General features: G+C 37.2%; 1 protein-coding gene across 1 annotated transcript; it reads left to right on the top strand.

Annotated features, from left to right (window-relative positions):
- The first annotated feature begins 764 nt into the window (after positions 1–764).
- On the top strand, positions 765–23,131 carry LOC146004321 (uncharacterized). The gene is made up of 5 exons (XM_083143076.1): positions 765–901; positions 5,065–5,174; positions 13,136–13,474; positions 17,686–17,831; positions 22,979–23,131. The coding sequence occupies exons 2-5, from the start codon at positions 5,096–5,098 to the stop codon at positions 22,985–22,987; spliced, it is 573 nt and encodes a 190-aa protein (XP_082999202.1). The 5' UTR covers positions 765–901; positions 5,065–5,095; the 3' UTR covers positions 22,988–23,131.
- The last annotated feature ends 754 nt before the right edge of the window (positions 23,132–23,885 follow it).

Below are 23,885 nucleotides of genomic sequence, written 5' to 3'. Positions count from 1 at the left end.
ATCCGTAGAGCAAAGTTTCTCCTGCTAAAAGAACCTTATATTGGTCACATAAAACAGTGCAATTGTAGGTTCGGTGAGGTACCAGACTGTGAAATTCACCCCTCCCAACAGTAATTTCTGGATCCGCCACTGTGTTCAAGACATATTTTTGGCCTCCTCGACGTCGTTGGCTTGTAATTAAGGGCTCTTGGGTTCGATACACGGTGGCACATAATGATTTGAATCACACTTTAAACTGCAGGTCCAGTTCGGATTAGGCTTTCTGTGCATAAAACAGACTTAAAACAAACTCAAGATTGGTCATTTAAAAGAATTTCCATACATTTGACAAATTCCCTGTTTCATCTTCCCTTCTTCGTGCTTTACTTTGAGTGTTCAACGCCTTGTGATGATATCACAGCAAACACGTCTGAAGGAGAAAAATATATTAGAGGTAGAGGAAGTATATCGGCGTGATTTTCAAATAAACTAAATTCGAGATAACATTGTCTAAAAATTCCATTGCAAATTTTCGACTCTATATTTACACCTAAGAAGGTACCGTTATAACGTTCCAGCTGAAAGAAAGTACTGATTGTAACCCAATTACAAATAATTTCATTGAGTTACAAGTTAATCCTTGCTTCCAAAAATTTCTGCAAGTCAGAAACCTTCCTGTGACGTCACTTAACCGTATTTTTCGGTGACTACGACGTTATTCCGGTTATTCATTCTTGGCAGACCCATCTGGATATATTCATCTTGAACCAGACCAGCATCTCTTTGTGATGGTTTAACTTTTATTGATCCTGCGGCCAGTAAAGGTCCTGAAAGAAAGCTTTTCTTTTTCTTTAATATTATTATATAAAGCGATGAGGAGCTGAACGAGAGAAAAAACAGAACTACTACTTCAAAATTTACGGTAATGTAATTTTGATCTAATTAATAGATAATCAGTAGTATCAACCTTATGCTTTGCAAACTGAGAATAACAATTGTTCCAAAAGATACAATTACAGATTTATGTACCGATTTCTAGCATTATAACACGGTGACGGTAGATATCCATTTCTTTGAACCATGTACTGCTCGAAGATGACACACACATTTCGTATTAGTAACAAAACAAGTTCTAAATTCAATCATTAACGAACACCAGTGCTCGGAAAGTTACTTTTTAAAAGTTTATGATTTATAGCCACTTATTTTAGATAGAAAGTAACTCAGTTACTTCTACGTGAAAAGTAATTCAGTTACAATTACTGCTACCTGAAAAGGAACTACAGAAGTAAAGTTACTCCTACAGTCATTGGCGTACGCAGAGGAAGCTGATGGGGCTAGAGCCCCTCCCAAAACTTTGAGAAAATCAACATTTTCAAATTAAAGCAGAAAGAAGTAGGGAAACAACAAAGTGGTAAACAGGGGTGCCCACAGGGGGATTCATGACGCGCCTACGTCATGGGAATTTTTTTGGGGGGGACAAAATTTTATAGTTTACTACCAGGGGACGTGCTGTTCGCATTAATACAAGGTTAGTCAAGTAGATAAATTATTATGAATAAAGTTCAGTACACTAACAATGGTAGTGAGCCTGAGCAGTATTGTACATTTTATGTTAGGAAACACGAAAGTGAGCCGTTTCATTCTTTAGTCATTTAACTTAGTCTTTCGATTGTTGGCATCTCTGTATAATATTGTTCGGTACATTTTGTCTGACCAAAATAATTTCAGTAAATGATTCAACATAAAGGGTGGGGGAATGTTCTACCTTTTGGGGGGGTGCGCATGGGCGTCCGGAAGGGGGGCAAGGGGGGCATGGGTCCCCTGGAAATGAAAGTCAACCAAAAATTATGTATTTCACACACATAATTTCATTTTAGCCACAATAATATATGTTAATTATTGCATGAACATCATAAATTCAAATTTAAGCAATGTTTTTTTTAGGAAACAACACTATTTTTTTGGAGAAAATGTGCCTTGTTTGCCCCCTGGAAAAAATACCTTCCTTGCCCCTCCCTAGAAAAAATCTTGCGGACGTCCATGGGTTGCGTCATAGGCCTTGGGGGGGATGGGTACCCCTGGTGGTAAATGCAAACACCCTTCAAAGTAATCACCGATTTCCATTTCAGTCTTTCAGCAACTTTCATTTAAATGTTACAAATGATAATTATGAAATATTTAATTGTGTATCCCCCTTTTCCCGCCTACAACAGTAATTTACAATTCAAGCTCCCTCCGAAAAAAATCCCGAGCGAGTGCGCTAGTGTCTGGATTTACTTTCTACTCGAAATATTATTGCAAACAAGTTACACACATTCAATGATCCTTATTGTAATAAATATATGAAGACTAACATGTGTTTTACTTATGTTTCTGGTATATACTTCCCTAGAGCTGCAAATCGAGCAGATATATATTTGATTTTCAAACCTTAGTCTAACCCCTCCCCTCGTCCGCAAGTTTTAAAACTAAACACACGGCCTTAAAATTAGGCAGGTGGCAGAAGTTCGCGCTGTTGCCATGTCGGAGCACAACCCCGTGTGCTCAGAGGTTTAAGAGAATGAAAGATCTCATTGTAGAATTGGTCTTTGTAATCCATGTGATATACAAATTGAGAGTATTTGCTCGAAAGCTCAGGGATGACAACTGTATGCCCTGGAGAGAGGTCGGTCTGATGCTCGAACTAGACAACGCAGCTCGGTTGACGTTACCACACAGGGCGCAGGAACCAGCGTATTTTGTCCCGCTCTTGCTTTGCTTTTCCCATATGTGGCACCAGCACAATTCTGCCCAGCTGCCCATTTTCATGGCCGTGCGTCTTAGGTAGTGGATTTATAGGCACCCAGAATGATTAATGTACGTATATGAAAAAGAGGTGCCAAAACAGGCAATGAACACACGCTTCTTACTTCAATTCTCTTTGTCAGCTACACACCATGGCCGTATTTAGATGGTTTTCTTTTAGGGTTCAATCCCCCCCAGAAATTTCTGGCATCTTGAATTAATGGAAGTTCAGAAACCAAAATTTATAATTCATTTTTAAAAAAAATATGCGAAGCTTCACAAAAATTCAACAGGGAGACAATTATAGGACGATCGACCTAGAATTTTCTTGGAATTCCAGAAACTTGAGCGAAAACCAGTCCATTGATCCCCCCCCCCTTTCTCCCTGGAACTGGCATCGTTTATTGCAAGTTACAATAGAGCAGAACGTTTATTTTTTATTGTTAATAACAGAAATAAAGTGCATCTAGTTAGTATTAAAACAGAATAATCAAATAAAAACTGCATCAAGATTGAAAAATTGAGGTTACAGTACAAGCACCAGGTTATGTTTTTTTTTCCTTATTTAATATTCTACCATTTAATCCAAAGAATAACTGGTTCCACAGTTTACAATATTAAAAAAAAAAAGTTTTATGTGACAGTCAAACAACATAATCATTATGACTAAAATTTCCGCTAACTTTTAATGCTTTTTCTTGAAGGTATCTAAAACTTAACAATGAAATACATAATATAACAACGCATTTAATAATACATTTTGGAATAAATTGTTTTATCATCATGAAATTTTAATTATTATAACATAATAATAATAATTATTATTTCTAATTATTCAAATTTCTGGCGACGCCCATGGGAACAATTATATGTGAACCCCCCCCCCACCTGGCTATGGAATTAGCTACTACACACTCATGCACATGCATTTTCTTGTATTGATCTGTAGTTTTCCTATTAAACGTTAATTTTCTGCTACTTTTGACGAATTGTGATGAGGGGAATGAATGATGATTAGATGAAAATTGATAAAAGGGCACTCACCAAATAACATCGATCCCCAGTTCAAGACTCAAACTCAGCAACATCAGTGGTGAGATTAATGTCGGCCACCAAACTGAAGAGCCCCAGCTATTACCCTAAATGCATACTTTGTTTCGGTGTCTTTCAGTCCAACCAGAGGTATATTTGTGGGTGTTACAGCATTAACTCTGTTTCAATTATTAGTCTAAACTATTTTTTAACAGGACAAAATAATGTCCCAACTGTGAAAAGTGTGTTTTGTGCCTCTTCGTTTAGGATTCCTCACAGGTGTATTCAGGGAGCATGAAAAATAGTGTCCCCCCCTTTTTTTTGAAGACTAGAACATACAATAAATTTTCAACAAACATGGAACTTTCGACTAAGTGGCAGAATAAGAAAAAATGAAGTCCTGACTTGTTTCTTGAATTTTACACTCAATTTTTCGATTTAAAGTATTTTTTTATTTTGGTTATTCTATTAGAAAAGTAATTAACTGAAATTAGTTGTTGTAGGGAATATAAACATAAGGTTTTTGCTTTTTCTAATTTGAAATAAGCAATACCAATTTTCAATACAAATGACACCCAGATTGTAACCCAATGCTTTTGCTTTGTAACTCAATATTACAAGCTAAGAGGATTTTTTACTGCAATCTGAATGAAATTTAATACAAAATTTAGTACTGATGGGACAGGTTAATCGCTACTGTATTGGTATTGGCTGATATTAGCGCATTGATAAAATTGCTGATAAGTTTAGTTTTTTAAAAATAGCCTGATTTGTGCAAAAATCTGCCATTTTGTTGTTGTTGTTTTGTTATCATACTTTTGGTTTTTAAAGCAGATAGCTAAGGCAAAACCTACTACATTAAGGAGGCGAATAGCTCATTCAGTTCTTTATAGATCATCTGCAATTTCAAATAACATCAGATTGGTAATATATCACTTATCGGAATATTTACTTGTATTGGAAAAAAAAATCATATCGGTCGATTCCTAATATTTGCACCAGGAAGAAATTATTTCTGAGGTAAGACCTCTTAAGGAGCTGGGGGAGATCACAATGAACCTGTGGAGAAACATCTCCAGTTCTACTGGAACATGACAAACAGCTGGAGAATATTGTCATTTGAAGGCAAAAAATAGTAAGGTATGTTAAATGAAATTGTCTATCACCAGCAGACTTGCTATCCTTCAGAGCATATCATTGAATGACTCTCCATTTCTTTTATGAAGCATTATGGACATTACTTAATGTATAAATTGTGCATTTCAGGGCGTGTTCAAATTTACCATTCTGGAACAAAATGCCAGTTCACAAGACAACATGGATTATACTTCTCTTTCTAATATCCAGTGAGCCTTTTATTAAGAATAGGTTTAGTGGTAAGTTATTCATTGTTAATGTTCCTACAGACAGATAAGGATTTCACAAATTCACTACATGAGCGAGCCATTTGATTTGTTTGTTTGTTTTGTTTTAAGTGCACTTTATGCACAAATAAGCTAACTGGCACTGGACCTACAGTTTAAAGTGGGATTTGAAATGTATCTCAAGTGCATATGAAACTTGGGACCACTTGATTATAAGGCAACCGGTTTACCACTACATCATCGGGGAGACCACCATGAGCCATTCGAGAGTGTACACATACTTTTGAGTAGCTTGCCATGCAATATAAACTTCGGTGCATGAATTACTGTAGTTCCCCTGTTGTGTCAAAGTGTCATAAAATGCTCCAATGTTGTTTAATTTGTATGTAGTATATTTATCTTAGTTTTGGTCCAAAATGAAAACTTGACTTTGTTCAAGAATGATCACTTACATCTTTTTTTAAAGCATGACTCCTGGAAGGTATCAGATACCTGATGCCCCATTGGGTGAGAATGAGTCTTGAGATTGGTCATTACTTAAACCTTTCCTCTGCACCACCCCTGAAAATAGGCAAACTACTACACTGGCATCACCTCATAGAGTCCATCTCCTCATAAGAGTACACAATGGGATGGACCTTAGGGAGTTTTACATTCGTTCTTTATCCCTCGGGTAAGATGGATTTTGATTAGACGAGAAATAAATGGATATGCACCATGTATTGGGAATAAATCGTGATTTTCTATGTGGTCGCTTCGAATACATATTATCTTGCAAAGGTATATCCATTTGTGGTGTTTTCTGAAATTTGGGGAGTTAAAACCAACTGACCATTGGAAACATCTGGTGTGTACAGGATGACCCTTTCTAAAGACATCCAAATGACAATCTATCTTGCACATAGTACACCATGGACTGCATTTTGCAGACTAACAAGGTTCCAGCATCTCGACTTGCAGTTAGAATAATCCTCTGTAGGCATTGTAGGCCGTCCATGTGTGTGTGATTGTCCCTTCATCCATCTCACATCATACCACCATTCATCCCATCATTGCAATTACCTAAAGGTAGCAGAAGAGCGACGTAAAATAACCTAATTCGACCAATCAAAGCAAATGTCTATCTCAAAGTGTTTGGCACAGAGATGGAGGCACAGAATGCCAAGGCAAAAATTTGGGAATGGATTGCACCAGATGTTCGTTGCGTGTGATTTCTCTTTCTGAAGTGTCTTTGCTGTGTACTACAGCAAAAGTTTAATGAGCAGTGCAGCCTCTTTTACACAAGTGGTCAATGTGCCTGGGTGGGTTTTTTCGTTTTTTTGCTTAAAAATATATATTTGGTCTTTGATCCGCCATCTTCAGCCTATTTTTCTAAAATATAATGTGGGACCAATCTTCTAAGCTATATTGCAACTCGAAAGCTTTAAACCATGTTTGTGATTTTTTCACCACTCCCCTCCTAAACTAAGAAATATAATTTTCAAAAGTTTTACTGCAAGAATTGTGAACCAATAAATTCTGTAAAATGAATGAGTTTACTTTCTTACACTCCAAAAATATACAGGGTGTACACAAAGTGTCTGACACATTTTAATTATTAATAAATCAGAAACTAATGAAGATACAAATAAACTGGTGGCAATGACAGATAGATAAACTCAAAAAGTTTTGTCTTGTATCAGTACACTTCTACGTGTGTTCATTTTGTGGCACAGAGAATGTCAAGACGATAATCAATTTTTTCACACATTCGGGTCAGCATGTCAACATCCACAGTAGATATTGCGTAGTTTATTCTGGCTATATTTTCATCACTTTTGTAAGGTTCATCAACATTGTGTTGTGTTTTGTACGAACGCTTGCAGGGAAGATGAATTTGACGTGGTGGTCCGATTCCTTGGCCAACGAGATCACCCAACAAAACCCCATTGAACTTTTTCTTTATTTTAGGGAAATGTGGCAGAATTTTTTATAGGGAAAAGTGATGAACATATGAACTGAAAGCCAGAATAAACAACGCAATACCGTCTGTGGACCCGAACGTGTGCAAAAATCGATTATCGTGTTGACATTCTCTGTGCGACAAAAGCACACATAGAATAGAATAGAAAAGTATTTTTATTTACTACAGAGCGAGGTTCAGTCTTAGGCTGCTCTGCCACCTAACTGTGGTAATTAAAAGTTACAATACATATATATAATACTACAATCAAATATATAATATGAATGAATTTGACATAAAATAAAATAATAATAATAATACAATTTGAAGAGAATACAATGACCAGTGACATAGCAAACCCCCACATGTGGGGGAGGGTGCGAGCTGTAGGGGCCTCACTATGTTCTCTCTCTGTGATTCTGAAATTTTATATAATCCCAGAAATTCAGCAGTTACTGTCGCTTATTTAAAAAATGGATTTACGAAACATAAAGTTGGTTCCCAGTAACATATCATATGACGACATCTGTGATAATAAGCAGTGGTGTGTTGTCTCAGCCAGAGGGGCATTATGGGTCTCTTCTGAAATTCAGAATTAAGTTACTTGCTCATAGATAGCAGAAACTTATCTCATACCTTTATAGCTATGTGGTAGCGTAGTACAGTCTTGAATCGAGTAGAAAGATTCAGTTGCTCAACCGGTCGATGCCTTATTGCTACACAATACCTAAACAAACAAAGTTGATAATGTATGACCTTTTTTATTACCAGTAATATTACATGATATTTAAAATGTAACTTCCCACCAAATATTTTCAAGCCTCAGTATGAGATTGAAATAAGATCTGAGATAAATTTCCACACTGTCCACACATATTACGTTTTACTTCAAAGGGGCCCAAAAACTCAGGATGTTGCGCCCAGGGGCAATTTTCCCTTTGCCCTTAGGTCCAGTAGCCCTAATTCCACCACGCAGGGTATACAACGTATACAGTGCTGAAAGTGCTCCAATCGGCATTTTATTGAGTGACAAATTTTCAGTGAATTAAGTCCAGTCGCTGTTTAATTTTCTATCTCTCAAGACTTAAGTCTGCCTTTATTTCTTAGCAGCAGATTGCAGACCTTGATATTAGGTCACCATCGACAATGTAGAGGTCCAGTTCAACCCCCGTAACTAAAATGATAAGTTTGCTTGAGTATATAACTCACTATTAGTATTAGGAGCTTAATGTGAGCAGCTCTTACGTTGAATCTTGGCCTGACATAAGCAGAGGATGGCTTCTTGGCATAAAGGTGCATCCACCTCTGTCCAAAAAATGAGTTTTTACTATCCTTTAAACAATTTCCCCAAACAGTTATTTTTTAAAAAAATATATGTGTGTATTATATGTAACCTACATTAAAAAAAAGTTTTGAACAAAAAATACAAAGGATCATGAACAAAATAGTTGGCTGTGCGAAGCCTTTGCCCTCCTTAAGAAAGAATCCTGGCTGTGCCACCACGTTGAAGTAAGAGAAAATATTTCTAATTTCTTCATACAGTTATTTATCACATTCAGATGACCCTGATTTAGTTTCGACAACTACTAAACTGATATATAGCCTAAATCGATGACAAAAAAATGGGAAGGAAGGGTTAAAGTTAATTTATTTTACAACTTTGGGGGGGGGGAAGGGTTGCTAACTATTGTGCGTCATCTCAATGTTTCTTTTTTCCACTGAGGAGGCCCCAGAGAACTGCACTACGCTACTGACAATGACAGAGACATTTATACACAAACACACATACACACACACTTGTACATACGCAATTTCCAAGTTGAGATTAAAATAACATGCATGCAATTTGAAATATTTGATGTGTCAGATAAGTGTTCACAAAATACAGGGTTTTATTTTGTTCTTGTTGTCACTTAATTGTATGAGCTAATGCTCAGTTGTTGCTTTTGCAATAAAAAAAATAGAACTCGTTCTTTGAAGCTTTTGGGTGATGTAGCCAGTGGTCGAAAGTAGCGCGCTACTTGTAGCGGCGCTACTGTAGCTAGCTACAAAATTTGTAGCTGTAGCTGTAGCGGCGCTACATTTTGAAAATTGTAGTTGTAGCGGTAGCGAAGCTACAAAATTCCTGTAGTTGTAGCGAAAATTTCGCTACAGCTACATTTCTTCTCAGCATTTTGAGGTAAATTCTGAATGTGGCAACAGCATTAAAAAAATCGACAATAATGCTTACTTTTGCAGGAGGATTATAAAGACAAAGTCTATTACATGGAAATATGGATAATGTAGATAATAAATATCTTGATATCACAGTAAAGGTATCCGCGTAATTTATTTCATTAGTATCTTAATAATTCTAATATCCAGATAATTAACTGACATATATGAATATATTCCAGCTAACAGCTACTTGTTTTGAGATTTTGAGGAAATGCTTCATTTGTGGCACCCCTGAAAAAAAAATACCTCGTTTGCGCCACCCGGAACATATATTGTGGATATTCCTAGTATAAGAGGCAGCAAAATGTAATTAATTACTGTGTAAAACACAACTTGCAGTGCAAAAAGGAGCGATCCATTTTCCACTAGAATGGCAGCAACAGTGCCAGCAATCAATGGCTCAGTATGTTAACAGAACTCTCGGATTTACACATCAGTTTTCTCAATATATTTCCCTTTAGCTTTTCTGTTACTTTTGCTAATCATGACAATGAAGATCAATCCTTTATTTAGTAATTATCTTATCTACAGTCAAGGGGTCCCAGGTTCGATAACCGGTGGAGGCACATAGTGGTTCGAATCCCACTTTAAACTGTAGGTCCAGTCCCGATTAGCCTTAGTGTGCATAAAGTGGACTTAAAACAAAAAGTCAATCAATCTTATCTAGAGTAGCTTTCTGCCACTTTTGGCTAATTGTGAGAATGATGAAGAATGATGAAAGACGATGAGCAGCGTGGGGAATGGAGGAGCAGGAGAATCCCATCCTCCAGGCGTCTTTCCTAGTTTTCATTTGGAGTCCACTTTAAGCACAGATAAGCAAATCAAGACTGGTTTCGAACCACTATGTGACTTAACTCAATGTTTATTCTCAAGGAAAATATGTTGATATATATATGTAAATAATTCTACCAAATTTTATTTGTGTATAGTTGTAATCATTAATTTTGTGTCATCCTAATTGAATTGATCTGCCGCTTACATAGGTACGTTATTCTGAAACACTATATTGAAAATAAGCAACTGAAGTAACACTGCTATCAAAATTACAGAATGACGGGAATCATGATAATAAATAACAGAATCTATTTTCCAGCAAGTACAACTATCATACTAGGGTGTTCTTGGAATATCCATGTGGTTGTTAATTTCTTTTATGCAAAAGTAGCGGAAAAGTAGCGAAGTAGCGAGTAGCAAACAGGAGTAGCGTAGCGAGCTACTTCTTGGAAAATGTAGCTGTAGCTGTAGCGAAGCTACATTTTGGAAGAGTAGCTGTAGCTGTAGCGAAGCTACTTTTAAAATGTAGCGTTCTGATCACTGGATGTAGCAGATGAAACGTAACTGGGAAGAGCATTCTAAACCTTTGCAGACCAAGAGGAAGAAGAAGCCTTCGAAACTGACAGCAGAATGGCAAGGAATGTTGATTTTTTTGCCGACCTCTTGCATTGTATGAATATACTGAATTTCTAAATGTGTTTCTTGTGAAGATAGCTAAGTGTTTGCAAGTTTAATACCTTATATACTAATGAACATTGATGCAGAAGACGTTGCCTAGACATGTTAAGAATTTTGTGTGTATTGAGCAAGAGTAAGATATGCTAATTTCTCCTGATCAAGAGAACGTAACGAATGCAGGAATTCTGTATTTTTTGTATTCTGTTCGATATTTTACGTTGTAAATCCATGCCATACACCACATCACAATAATAAAAAATAGGATATATTAGTGTTTCAATTAGATATAATTTTGTTTCTTTAGTAAAAAAGTCTCTTCTCCCATAGAGTGATCTCATTATTGTTAATGCTTTTGTGCTCTGTGCTGTGATATGTGCTAACCAGGAAAGATTTGGATCAAAAGTAAGGCCTAGATTTTTAACCGTTGATGCATAAATTATGTTTTGGTTTTTAATTTTGATGTTAATTTTGTCATAATTTACTTGTTCAGGATAATAGTTAGAGCCTAGAATTGTGTATACGCATTTATTCAGGTAAATTGTGAGCCCGTTTGCAGCGAGCCACTTGTTAAGGGCATGTAAATCATTGTTTAGGTCCTCTATAATAATCCGATGGTGGTGATGATTTCATCAATTGCGTGTCATTCATGTAACAATGTATATTACAATAACCAATGGTCTTTGATATATCAGTGACATAAAAGGAGTATAAAAGGGGGGGAAGAGGCAGAATGGAGCCTTGTGGAACTCCTCCATTTAATGTTATTGGTGATGATGAGGTGTCGGCAGGGTAAAAAACTCTGTCTTCTTTCGTGTACCTAGGTAGATATGATTGAAACCAGTTTATCACAGGCTTCGAGAAAGTGTAGTATTTCATTTTTTCTAGGAGAAGGTTATGATGGACAAGATCGAAAGCTTTGGAAAGGTCTAGTACTGGACATAAAAGTGTACTGATACAGGACACAAAACTTCTGAGTTTATCTATCAATCATTGCCACAAGTTAATTTGTATTCTCATTAGTTTCTGAGATATTAATAATTAAAATGTGTCAGACACTTTGTGTACAGACAGTTTGGAAAAAAAAATGTACAGCACAGCATAGAGGATGCAATATGAAGGAAATCTGTTTTTCATCTGACATCTTGAAACCGGTCATCTGATTTCACTCGCATGGAATACCGCAGTCTATAGAGTTTTCTAGATGCAAAAATATTTTAACTGAATTATTCAAAATGTACACAATGTTATCATGGTCACTATGTAGATGACTTCTCTCTCTCTCTCTCTCTCTCTCTTTGTCCCCCACCCACCCCCACTTTGATGTGCCACTATAGTTCCCTACTTGATTGATTGAGTTTATTTTACTTTGCTTTTCTGCTACTCTTGGCTAATCGCAAAGATGAGAATGAGTGATGATATGATGAATGGACACTCACGAAGAAGCCAATGCCGAGGCTGGGATTCAAACCCTGGGTTCCCTACATGAAGAAGTGGCTAATAACCAAAGTGCTACCTCACAAAGTAATCCAAAAAGATAAGTTCTGTTAAGCATATTCTACAAATGTGTACTTATTTTTTCTGTCACAAAACTGTATTGGCATGATTTGAGAAAAATTATCTGAAAAAAAAAAACAAAAAAAAAACTGTGACTTGTATTAGAGTATTACAGGCTCTATAAGTTTACAAGTGTATCTCACATGCTAATGATTGATGGACTGATTGAAGTAAAATTGTTGGGTGTGTCAGCACATTAGGACATTTTGCACCCTTCAATGTATATGGGGAAATATCCCCTTATATAAAATTCTTAGTTAAAACTTTATAACAAGGGGTATAAAAAGCCCCTTAAAAGTGCAAGGTTGTAAATGGATCTGCACAAGACAAACTCAACACATTGAAAATTAAGAATAAACTAAAAGCTCTCTCACAGACAGTGCAAAAGCCCGGCTCTCCATGAAAAGCAAAAAACATTGGATAAAACTTGGTCGTCATTTTCCAACAGGGATGAAAAACATTTTGGAAGATTAAAAGTCTGCCCGAGGAAAGCAAATTCGACACATTCGACAAGAATGTTTGTGTCCAATATGCATTCGAGTGAGAACAACTTCTTCTCGATGGGACGAGGAATGCCATGCACCTATGCTGGGCTTAATAGTGTGAAGCTTGTTCTCCGTTACCACATCCCACTCATCTTCCCAATCTTCATTTACTTAGTTTTTCACATATATTTCAGGAACATATCACCTTTACAAAAAAGAAAAAAAATATATGCAAAACCTATTCTTATTGATGACACATGGAATAAAATATCAACTTTTTTAGTCTATGTATTATCACATAAAATTTGTTTCAATCTCATCAGAGAGCAGCACTAGTTCAGAGGAACGATCTGGAGATATTCACAATGCCCTTGATGGATTGGATTTCGATGAAGAGACGGATACAGGGATAATTGGCAGCAAGGCTTTAAGCTCAGCTAAAAGTAGTTCAGCATCTGAAGACGACATCCTGTGCTCCTGGAATGATGTGAGCGAAGATTCTGAGTACCCGAAATATTTCAATCTTGGCAGCTGTTCACAGTCTGGGAAGAAGCCTTATGTTCACAGAAATATACATGGAGGCAGTTGTGGAAGGCAAATGTGGAAGAAAAGTGTAAATGATGAAGACATGACATGTGGGAATGGGAAAAGCAAGGAAACAGGTGGGTAGTATTTATTGTGTTTGCTTATACAGAAGGTTGTTCGCTTTATATCCGACCATTTTTGACGGGTACTCACCTTAAGAGATACCGTGCTGCCACCACCGATCATGTTCTATTGGACCCCCAGCATTGTGGACTATCGCCCGGCATCGCAGTTTCCATTGCAGCAAGCTCCGGCGCAGGACAGACATGGGAATTCTGTCCCACTCCTCCCTGCAAGCTTTCCATAGACCATCCAGGGTGCGCGGGGGGCGATGTTGAAGATGTCGTTTCAACAGTCCAAATGCGCAAAAATCCATTGGACTGGCATCTGGGCTTTTCACAGGAATGTCTTCAAACGGAATTACATGAATTCCTAATTCCTCTGCCATTTCCTGATAAAAACGTAGTGATGTTCTGGCAGTATGACTCGAAGCCTTGTCCATATGGATCATCACCTGGTTCACGTCCATTCCATATAATTGTGGGATGTCTCTCCGATAGATAGGTGTCAAAATGGAGTCTTGGAAGTATCTGGCATTCACCTTCACGTTTTTGTCCACCTTGTGTATCATCAACTTACCCTCATATCCGAATCCCGTCACAACCATAAAGCCACGAGGGAAACTTTCCCTGCACTGTCGAACAAAGTTGCTCACCCATTGCCGTCAATGTCATGGTATGTGATCGCCCGAATGTGACCACCAACAGTGAGATGGACATATGATTCATCCATTGTGACAACTTTCTTCCATTTGGAACCAGCCAGGTACTTCTCATAGTTTCCTGCAGTTCGTCTTATGTTCAGCAATGTGACACAGTACACGGGCCTTCCGCACACACTTCAACCTGAGGTGCTTGCGAATTGTTTTGTTCACAGTTGACGGTGCGAGGTGAAATCTGTGGGCCATATCACATTGAGTCGGGGGATTTTCTTGGCACGCCAATTGACGGATCCCCCTTAGCACTACAGGTGACACTTTGCTTGCAGCCCTTCTCCTGGTGGTTTTCGTGGGTGAATGTTTCGCAAGGAGAGCCTGTTGTGTGTAACGGGCCACAATAGCTTTCGCAGTAATCACCCATTCTACCGACACTGTTTCACAATGCGTATGTATGAAAACTTAGCATGGAAAAGGGCCATTACGTAACCCTCCCAATACTGGTTGATTTTCGGCGCCATTTGATAACATTCACTACCAACACTCACGCACCTACAAGGTCGGACACAAAACTGCTCCCGCCAGCAGACCCATAGTTCCAGCATGATACGCCAGGTGGCAGCACCAAATCAAAAATGGTCGGATATAAAGTGAACAACCTCTGTGTATGTATGTATATATATATATTATTGAAGATACAGATCAATTATATACTCTGGCTATAACGACGTCTGGAGTGTGGACAACCGTTCTTCTAGAATGAAGCATCCACACTCTGTTTCCTCGGGTCAAAGGATCCGGCATCTAGCGCAGTAGGAGTTATTTTTCTCACCTATAGTACTTGCCAGTAGTAGAGTTCAGGAAACACACGAACACTAGTATAAAATCTAAGCATGAACTGAAACAACCATCATTAAGCTAAGTAAAGCAGAACTACAAAAACATGGATAAAGATTTAGAACAGTTATATTCATTGTAATCAGAATAAACAAGAGCACACAAAATTATTCTTTGCTAACATTAACAAGCTATTCAGTACTCTGATACAAGATACTCAAGGATCCTTGCAAAATAAATAGGTCTTGGCCTCGACTTTACCTTCTTCATTACAAAATAGGTAACAAGTTTGAATAATCATCATTTAAAACAAAGAATGATGAATTATTACGTGACTTACACAAGAAATTAACAATTGCTCATTTTTATAAATTTACATAAATATTTGAAATTCAGATATTGTTAATTCTGAGAACCAATCATAAACTGTGTAGCTAGGATTTATCCCATCGCACGCCATAATCTTGTTAATATAAAATTCCTAATGCGATAAAGATTTAGGTTCAGCTTCTTTGACATCAAGCAGCTCGAAGGAACTAGACAAGGTCAAGATTTTTACCATGAAAGTGCCCAATGAGGAGGCTCAATGATGCACAGTACTTACGATCGTAGCCACTCTGCTGGACAGGTCAGGTCTACTCCATACATACCAAGGAGAAAACTTCAGTTATGTGGAGAATGTTCCATCATGGTAGCATTCACCACTTGGAGTTCGTTTGGAACTTCCTTTCTCAGGACACAGAAAGGAATGTAAATCGCTGTGCGAATGCAATTCAGTCACGGACGAAATGGCTACATACTTTGGCCACCATCGTGCAATATGACTCGAAACTTGTCACTTTTTTGCACACCGTACACTCGCAAATCACAGGAAAATATTCTTAATATTATCTTTATGATGCACACTGTTCACTTCCTCTGCGAATTCCTGCTCGCACGCGAATTACTTCAGAAATATAATATTCCTATTTTCTGCAAAAAACTTTCGCATGTCATGCCAACTGCACCTCTCGTATCGAACTAACTTATTTTCCTTTCTATATTACAGCCAAAGAAAGAAAAAATCCACACAATATAACACAGTACATAATACCAAACACAACAATAGAGGTTTGCATTCAGATTTCAGTACCAAGATTTGCTGCTTATAAGAATACAAAAGCAACACTCTTTTTGAGCACAAGCCACCAATTGTTAACAATGCAGCTGTTTACTCATAAACATTCAAGACTGAGAGTGATTGTTGGTTTCTTAACAGCAAAAACGACACTGCAAGATTAAACAAGGCTCTTTATAAAACAAAAGAACTTGCCCACAAATTTTGTTAAGGATGCATCATAAAGCAAAATCATAAAAGAAAAATGCGGATCTCTTTGCATTATGAACATATCACAGTATATTGTATACTGTGATATGGAATACACAGAATTTTTTATGGAGGGTGCTAGAATTGTAAAGGTGAATATTACATAGCTACATTCTAATGGGTGGTCATTATACACTATAAAATATTTTGTAATTACCATTTTTAACCTTCGTTTAAAAGTTGACAAGACAAAAATGGTAACCAGGGTAATTTCAAGATGGGTTTGCATTTACCACCAGTTTTTCCTGAGTTCCTTACTGCTTTCATATGAAAATTTTCTCAATTTTTTTTTGGAGGGGGGATGTAGCACCATTAGACCCTCCCTTCTGCTCTCACACACACACACACACATTCTACAGGGACACACTCGCTCATAGATTATAAAACTTACACACATATTGTGGTGTATATAGTATGGCCTGCCAAGGGTTTCACGAGTTTGTTCCTGCCTAGGAGCAACTCAGCATTTAGAAAAGGTGTCTGTGCCCCGACTACTGCCGACAGGATATTGTATAGCGAGGTCAGGGAAAGGAGTACAGATGCAGATAAGTGATACCCTTGAGTGAACACATGTGTATGTGTATGTGTGTGTGTGGGGGGGGAGAAAGCATGCGTAGGTGTGCGTGTAAGAGTCCTAGGCATGATACAACAAGCATATACATCATAATGGTATGTGTTTACATAGTTTTAGATTCCAATAAGTCAGATTATCCGGTCAAAAGGATTTCTGCCTAGTGGTCTTTGAGCAGTGTCCGTCATATAGGCATCATACAATATATACGAGGGCCATTTTTTTTTCAACCTCCGAGGACCATAAAAATAAGACAAGTGTAAGTAACAAAATGAATTTATTACCAAAAGTTATGTACAAACCTGGTTACTTTGCGACATAATTGCTGTGAAGATACAGGCATTTGTCATGTCGTGGGATGAGCTTTCTGAACCCCTCTGCAAAGAACGTTGCCGCCAGTTATGTGAGATGGGCCTGATCGTTGTTTTGAAGCTCCTCATTCTTGGTAGGGAGCTCACCTCTGATGAATGTATGTATGTATGTATGTATGTTTGAAAAGGTATTTTAAAAAAAAAATGTTGGTGGATTTGAGAACTTGAAATACTTGAACACTCCGAAATAAGTTCAGATGCCCCTGGCTCCTAAAAAGTAGAACTGGAAACAAGTTTAAACGAATTGTAGGAAGTTCCTCACTTCCTACATGGAAGAATCGCCCCTAGTTTGACAGTAACGAGATATACCTTCTCCTTGAAAAGGGTAAGCCAACTGAATTTTTTTTCCCATAAAGTGTGTCTTTTGTCTCCGACTTGAACCTTGCTCTGACTACTCTCTCTTTTGTCACACTTTCTCATTCACGCAGAACCTAGAGTGAAAATCGGACCTATCAAGATTTGCCAAGTTGATGACATTCATGGTTTCAGATGTTGTTGGTGTACTGTGAAAGATGAGGGTGAAAACGAGTACCATGTTAGTTGCACTCTGTGGAAGGATGAATGTGAAGATCAGGTAAGAGGGGATCAACTTGATTGAAACATGCACAAAAACTTATCAGTGGATCTTTTATACGATAACATACAGTACCTAAAATACTATCTTGTGCTATGAGGTAATGTCTTGACATTTAGTTATTAAAGGGAGATTTCACACTGAAGTCACACGTGCCACATGACATGTGACCTGGTATCCAATTGACATGATGCTTGATTGATTTGGTTATTTTAAAAGCTGAATCGATATCGGTTGGAATTCATCTACCGATACCAGCTGATACTTTTCAGGCATATTAGTTTTTCATGGGGTCAGCAAAAATTCCATTTGACACTTTTGCGAAGTCTAATTATCCTGGAAGTTATGCAAAATTCAAACAATATTTCAATACGCTATATAGAAAACTGGGAGAAAAATGAACCACACACTAAACAAGTAACTACAGAAAAGAAGAAAATCTGGAAAAGCAGGGAAATTGGAAAGAAGAGAGAAACAGGGAAAACAGATAAATAGGGAAAAGCAGACAAGTTTTGTAACAGAGAGAAATGTAGTGAAACAGGAAAAGATAAAAATGTGGGAAAGCAGAAGAGTTAAGAAAATGAGAAAAAGCTGGCGATAGAGAAAACTTGGGAAAAGTATAGGAATTCTGGAAGATTAAAAAATCCACTGTTGCTTACCTATACTATATTTGATGTGTACCTTTTTTCTTTGTTTTGAACATGCTATTTCTATTATTAGTACATGAAACATCTACGAAATACTCAACCAGCTTCAAGTGTATTTGGGGACTACAATGTGTAGCTTATATTTTTTTTCAGTCGTATGCAACTGCATTCTGTACAGTTACATTAAACAGTATGGCAACTAATAAACAATAAACTGGTCTGATGTTACTTATACAACAAAATTAAAAAGGGAAGTTTTACACAAGCGAGACATGATAGCAATTTTGAATAATAATATGCAATCACTATTTTCTTAGTCTTTTTATGTAAAATGCCTCAACAAATTAAAAACTTTTTGCATTTAAAAATTTTTAATTGTCGTGATATTGTAGTGAGCTATTACTTAGGGCTCCAAGTTTGAATTATGGGGTAATGCACGTCACTTAATCCTAGTTGTCAATGAATATACATATACATGGACGTCCGCAGGATTTTTTCCAGGGAGGGGCAAGGAAGGTATATTTTTCCAGGGGAAGGGGGCAACATGGCATATTTTCCCCAATAATAGTGTTCATCCCTCAAAAAACATTGCTTAAATTTGAATTTATCATGTTCGTGCAATAATTAACACACATTATTGTGGCTGAAATTAAATTATGTGTGTGAAATATGTAATTTTTGGTTGACTTTCGTTTTCCAGGGGGGGGGCACGGCCCCCCCTTCCGGACGCCCATGTACATATATAGAAAAAACGAACTGCAATGACCAAAAAGGCAAAAGCAAACACCGTCATACATATGAACTAGTTTTGATTGATACTACATTTGATGTAAACAAGTTGCAACAATTGAAAAAATAAGAGTGAAAACGTTAAGTTGGTAAGCATTGGTGATACCATTCCTACTGCATTCCAACTGCTCTACAATGCACACCATTTTTGCAAGAACTGTGACCTTTACATATACAGGGTGACCTGTAATTAGATGTATTGCCTGAAAGGGGTTAAAGTAGAGGCAATTTGCAATAAATTTGACCATACGATACCCTGTCCGAAAATTAGTAGTTTTCGAGATAATCGAATTTCTATTGTTTTTTTTAAATGACAATTTTTCACACAAAAATACAAATTGAGAAAAAACAGCTCATTGTATGGCACATATTTAAGTGTTTTCTGATAGCTAACAAATAAGTGGTTCATTGAAAAAAAGTTTGTCCCAAATAACAATCACATGTAAGTAACGGGTGGATCTAAACTTACAAGTGGTGATAAAAAAATCCAATCTTAGTTTACTTGGCAACATATTAATAACAAAAATGATATGACACGAAGCGTACAAATTACTTAAATTACTTCCTTGTGTCATCAGCTATCCAACAAGGTACAAACGTTGCTAACATTCACATTTGTGTACAAGAAATAATACTCCATTCATCTTCATGTGAATGGAATCAATGAACAATGCAATTAAAGTACGTTATACGTCTTTCTCAAAGTGGGCATCGTTACGAATGCAGGCACGCAGGTTTTTACGGACATTTGTTATCTTAACTCGTGATGTGATACGGGGATACGGTACGATCTTGCACTCTGCTGAATTCGTGGACTGCGGGGATGTGATAGTACTGTATTGGGTCATTAGACATTAGGATGGTGGGGAGGTAGTGGTTTGGGAGGGCGGGCATAAATACAAAGAACAAAACCTTAATGAATTTATATTTATATTTACTTATAGATGTAAGTTATTTCTATAAGCAAAGTTCAGGGCGAGAACTATAATTGTACCTTGTAACGATATAGAAACAGAGCCAGCCTTTGGAACTAGGAAGCATTGGAGATCTTTCTTATTTTTCAGCAACCAGAGCCGGCCTAGGGGTCAAATCTGGCAAACACCCAAGGCCCCTTTGCTAGATAAAAGCAATTTTTTGCCTACGGTTTATTATGAGTTATAGGATTCTGGTGCTTCCCCTTGAGCAATTAATCTGATTTTTTCTGGCATCATGGATTCTAGCAATACACTTAAAATATATGAATTCACTGAAATTACATTCTAAACAGAGTACTACATATAAACATTGATCAAATATTTCAATCCAAAACAGTTAAAATGCACGGTTTGTTTCAAAATTATGATAAGACAAACAATGAGGGTTTCTAAATGGTTATGACTCAGTATGAAAAGTGACTATAGAGAAGTAGCTTATGACATAAATATTCTACAATAATGAACAAATATGTGCATTAATAAAAGTTAACAAAATATTTGGTTTCGTTTTATTACCCATGAGAATTGTGCTAATACACTATGCATTGTTAGTGGGGCTAAGAGAATATTCTGATATTTTACAGGGTGCAAAAAATGCAATGCAACACCATAGGGGTGCACATGGGGGGGGGGGGGGGCTATATGCAACACTTTCACAGACTATAATTATCCTGTAAATTACACAAAATTCGATATTTTAATTTACTTTTCACTGGTATTACAAGAAATTTTATAATTAAATGACAACTATTTTAATATTCCGATGTAATTATTGAATATTTTGAAGCAAAACCCTCATAAATTGATGAACATAGTTGCAGTGGAATACTTACATACTATAAGGTGTGCCCAAATGAAAAGGAGACCTTTGATGTAGCGGCGTTGTATCTAATCGAAGAAGGTAAATATGATTGCCGAAGATGGCACCGTGTTTGTCCCAGTTTGCAGGTGTAGCGAACGGCTTCGCCTGCTGTTTCCTCAGTTGGCAAGAGTTGTTTTGCGTGGACGGGTGCATTATGGATTCCTCCAGATCAGCGCAGAGAGCTGTAATCCAATTTCTTCGCGCAGAAGGCGAGCATGCTTCACAGATTTATGGCAGGATGAAGGACGTTTACAGAGAGCAGTGTCTCGCACGTTGCACCATATTCTGTTGGTGTCAGCGTTATAAGATGCGATGCAAAACCACCAAGGACTTGCCACAACCTGGGCAAGTGCACGTTGTCATCAACCCTGCCACGATTGTTGCTGTGGATAATCTCGTTCGTCAGAATCGTCAGATCACCACACGTGAAATTGCTGCTGAACTGTCGATAAGCAAAGGAACTGTGCAATACATAATCCACAAGAAGCTGAGTTATGGCAAAGTTTGTGCACAATGGGTGCCCAAGCATCTGTCAGCAACGCAGAAGGTGGAGAGAATGGATGTGTGCTTGACCCATCTTTTGCGGTACGCGGAGCAAGGTACGGATTTCATTGCCAAGGTTGTGGCACGTGATGAGACTTGGTGTCACCATTTCGACCCTGCTTCCAAACGGATGAGCATGGAGTGGCGCCATCCCGACTCCCCATGTCCAAAAAAAGCTCACTCTGTCATGAGGGCCGGAAAAGTGATGCTCAGTTTATTTTTCGACGATGAAGGACCTGTACTCATCGACTGGCTGGAACGGGGTGAAGCAGTGAATTCTGAACGGTACTGCAACACATTGTTGAGGCTTAAACAGGCCATCAGAAACAAGCACAGAGGTAAGCTCTCGAAGGGGATAGTGCTGCTCAAGGACAACTCTAAGCCACATGTGTCCAAGAAGACCTTCAACCTGCTGAGAACATTTCAATGGGAAGTCCTCGCACATCCCCCATACAGCCCCGATATTTCCCCATGTGACTCCGGTATCTTCGGCCCCTTAAAACAATCACTTAAAGGTCAACGGTTCACCTGTGACAAGGAAGTGCAGAACACTGTGGAAAACTGGAGCTGTATGCAACCCAGGAGTTTCTACAGTGAAACCATCCACTCCCTTCCTATGTGCTGGGATCAGTGCATCAATATCAATAGCAATTATGTGTAGGTATCATATTACACATTAACTGTACTTCACATATTATGTAATGCAAATATTCTGTAATGTAATATTCTTTGGATATAACCGTAGTCTCCTTTTCATTTGGGCATACCATATAGTAATTAGAACCACATATTTATGATGAATAAAAGATCAAGCTTTCAGTACAAAAGCTGGACATATTTTGGGATCAAAAGCAGTATATGAAATGTAATTTCAGTGTTAAAATGGTGAATAACCTTATAATTAATTTTAAATCTCCTTTGTAAAGAAGTTCATTTTTGCTTCTCGAAAATTGACAGCAGAATTATTCAGTTCTGGATAATTCAGACTTCAGAAAGTGTAACATCGATAAATAAACTCTAATTTTCATGTTTGAGTTTATTTCGCATTTTGCAGCTCCTCTTGCATTATCTCATGAAAAAGCATGGTAGGAAATTGCACCTTACACATTTAAAAAAAACATGAAAAATGAACATTACAGTGTATTATTTCACATTTTGTGTTTGTCGCAAATGAAATATGCACACCTCTACTAATAATTAATATTTTGGACAACTTTTAAATGTTATAATTTTCAAGCATCAGTTTTGGTGTGAGCTCAGCCATATAATTATTAGAATGTGTAATTGCATCAGATTTACTTCTAAAGACTAATTTTCTCTGCTTTATTTCAGAGTGAATAGCTTGTCAGAAACTTGAGCATCATATACTGTATTTCAAGCATGTGCCTTACATTGTAATAAATTACTGAGTTATGTTGTTGTTTGCTTTCAAAATTCACTTTACTGTTTTATTGAAGGTATGAATACACTGACATGTTAAAAAAAATACAACACGATTTATTTAATTTTTAATATGGATGGGACAGATTAACCGGTAGTCTATAGGTTTCGGCAGATATAGGTATATTGGTGTATCGGTAAAATTACCGATCTGATATATATATAAATATATTATAATTTAGTGCAAAATTCTGCCATTTTGTTGCAATTCTTATCGATAATCTCCATGCCCTACTTTTTAAAAAAGTAAATGTCTGAATATGTAACTTTTTTTTTGCACTGCAGTCACCTGGAAACAAATATTTATTAAGGAAGTCAAAGATCGATTCAGTTTCTTCAAGGACCATTTGGAGTTTTATATCGAATCGGTATCGACCAATCCCTAAAATTTATAATGGTTTCAAAGCTCACTGCAAAGCTTCACAAGGAGAATATATGGATGGCATATCACACTTATCTGTGGCACTTGCTTGCTAATAACAGCAATTTTTCTTAATGCAAAAACGTTGTCAAGAAGAATGTGCTCAAGAACTTAACTATACTCTACCATTCTTGAGCACTTTATTACCTCTTCCACCCATCTTCACTTGTATCCAGTGATAGAGCATGATAACATATGTGGCATTGTTTGCTGTATATGAGAATATCTTTTCCTAGAAACCTACACAAAATATATTCAACAATGCTAACTGCTTGGACTTAACCACAGCAATTTACCAAAAATTTAATGTTTAAGCTTCCTCTGTTGTAAAAAGAGCAGACCTTTTTATTTTTCACTTCAAGGATAACATTATAAATT

This window comes from Lepisma saccharinum, chromosome 21, assembly GCF_977018435.1.
Source record: "Lepisma saccharinum chromosome 21, izLepSacc3.1, whole genome shotgun sequence".
Lineage (NCBI taxonomy): Eukaryota > Metazoa > Arthropoda > Insecta > Zygentoma > Lepismatidae > Lepisma > Lepisma saccharinum.
The sequence above is the reverse complement of the archived record's forward strand: the minus strand, read 5'-3'. Positions and strand labels throughout refer to the sequence as shown.

Coding starts and splice junctions, on each gene's coding strand:
- LOC146004321 (XM_083143076.1), top strand. CDS start 5,096: ATGCCAGTTCACAAGACAACATGGATTATACTTCTCTTTCTAATATCC. Junction 5,175..13,135: donor TATTAAGAATAGGTTTAGTG/GTAAGTTATTCA, acceptor CAATCTCATCAG/AGAGCAGCACTAGTTCAGAG. Junction 13,475..17,685: donor TGGGAAAAGCAAGGAAACAG/GTGGGTAGTATT, acceptor TCATTCACGCAG/AACCTAGAGTGAAAATCGGA.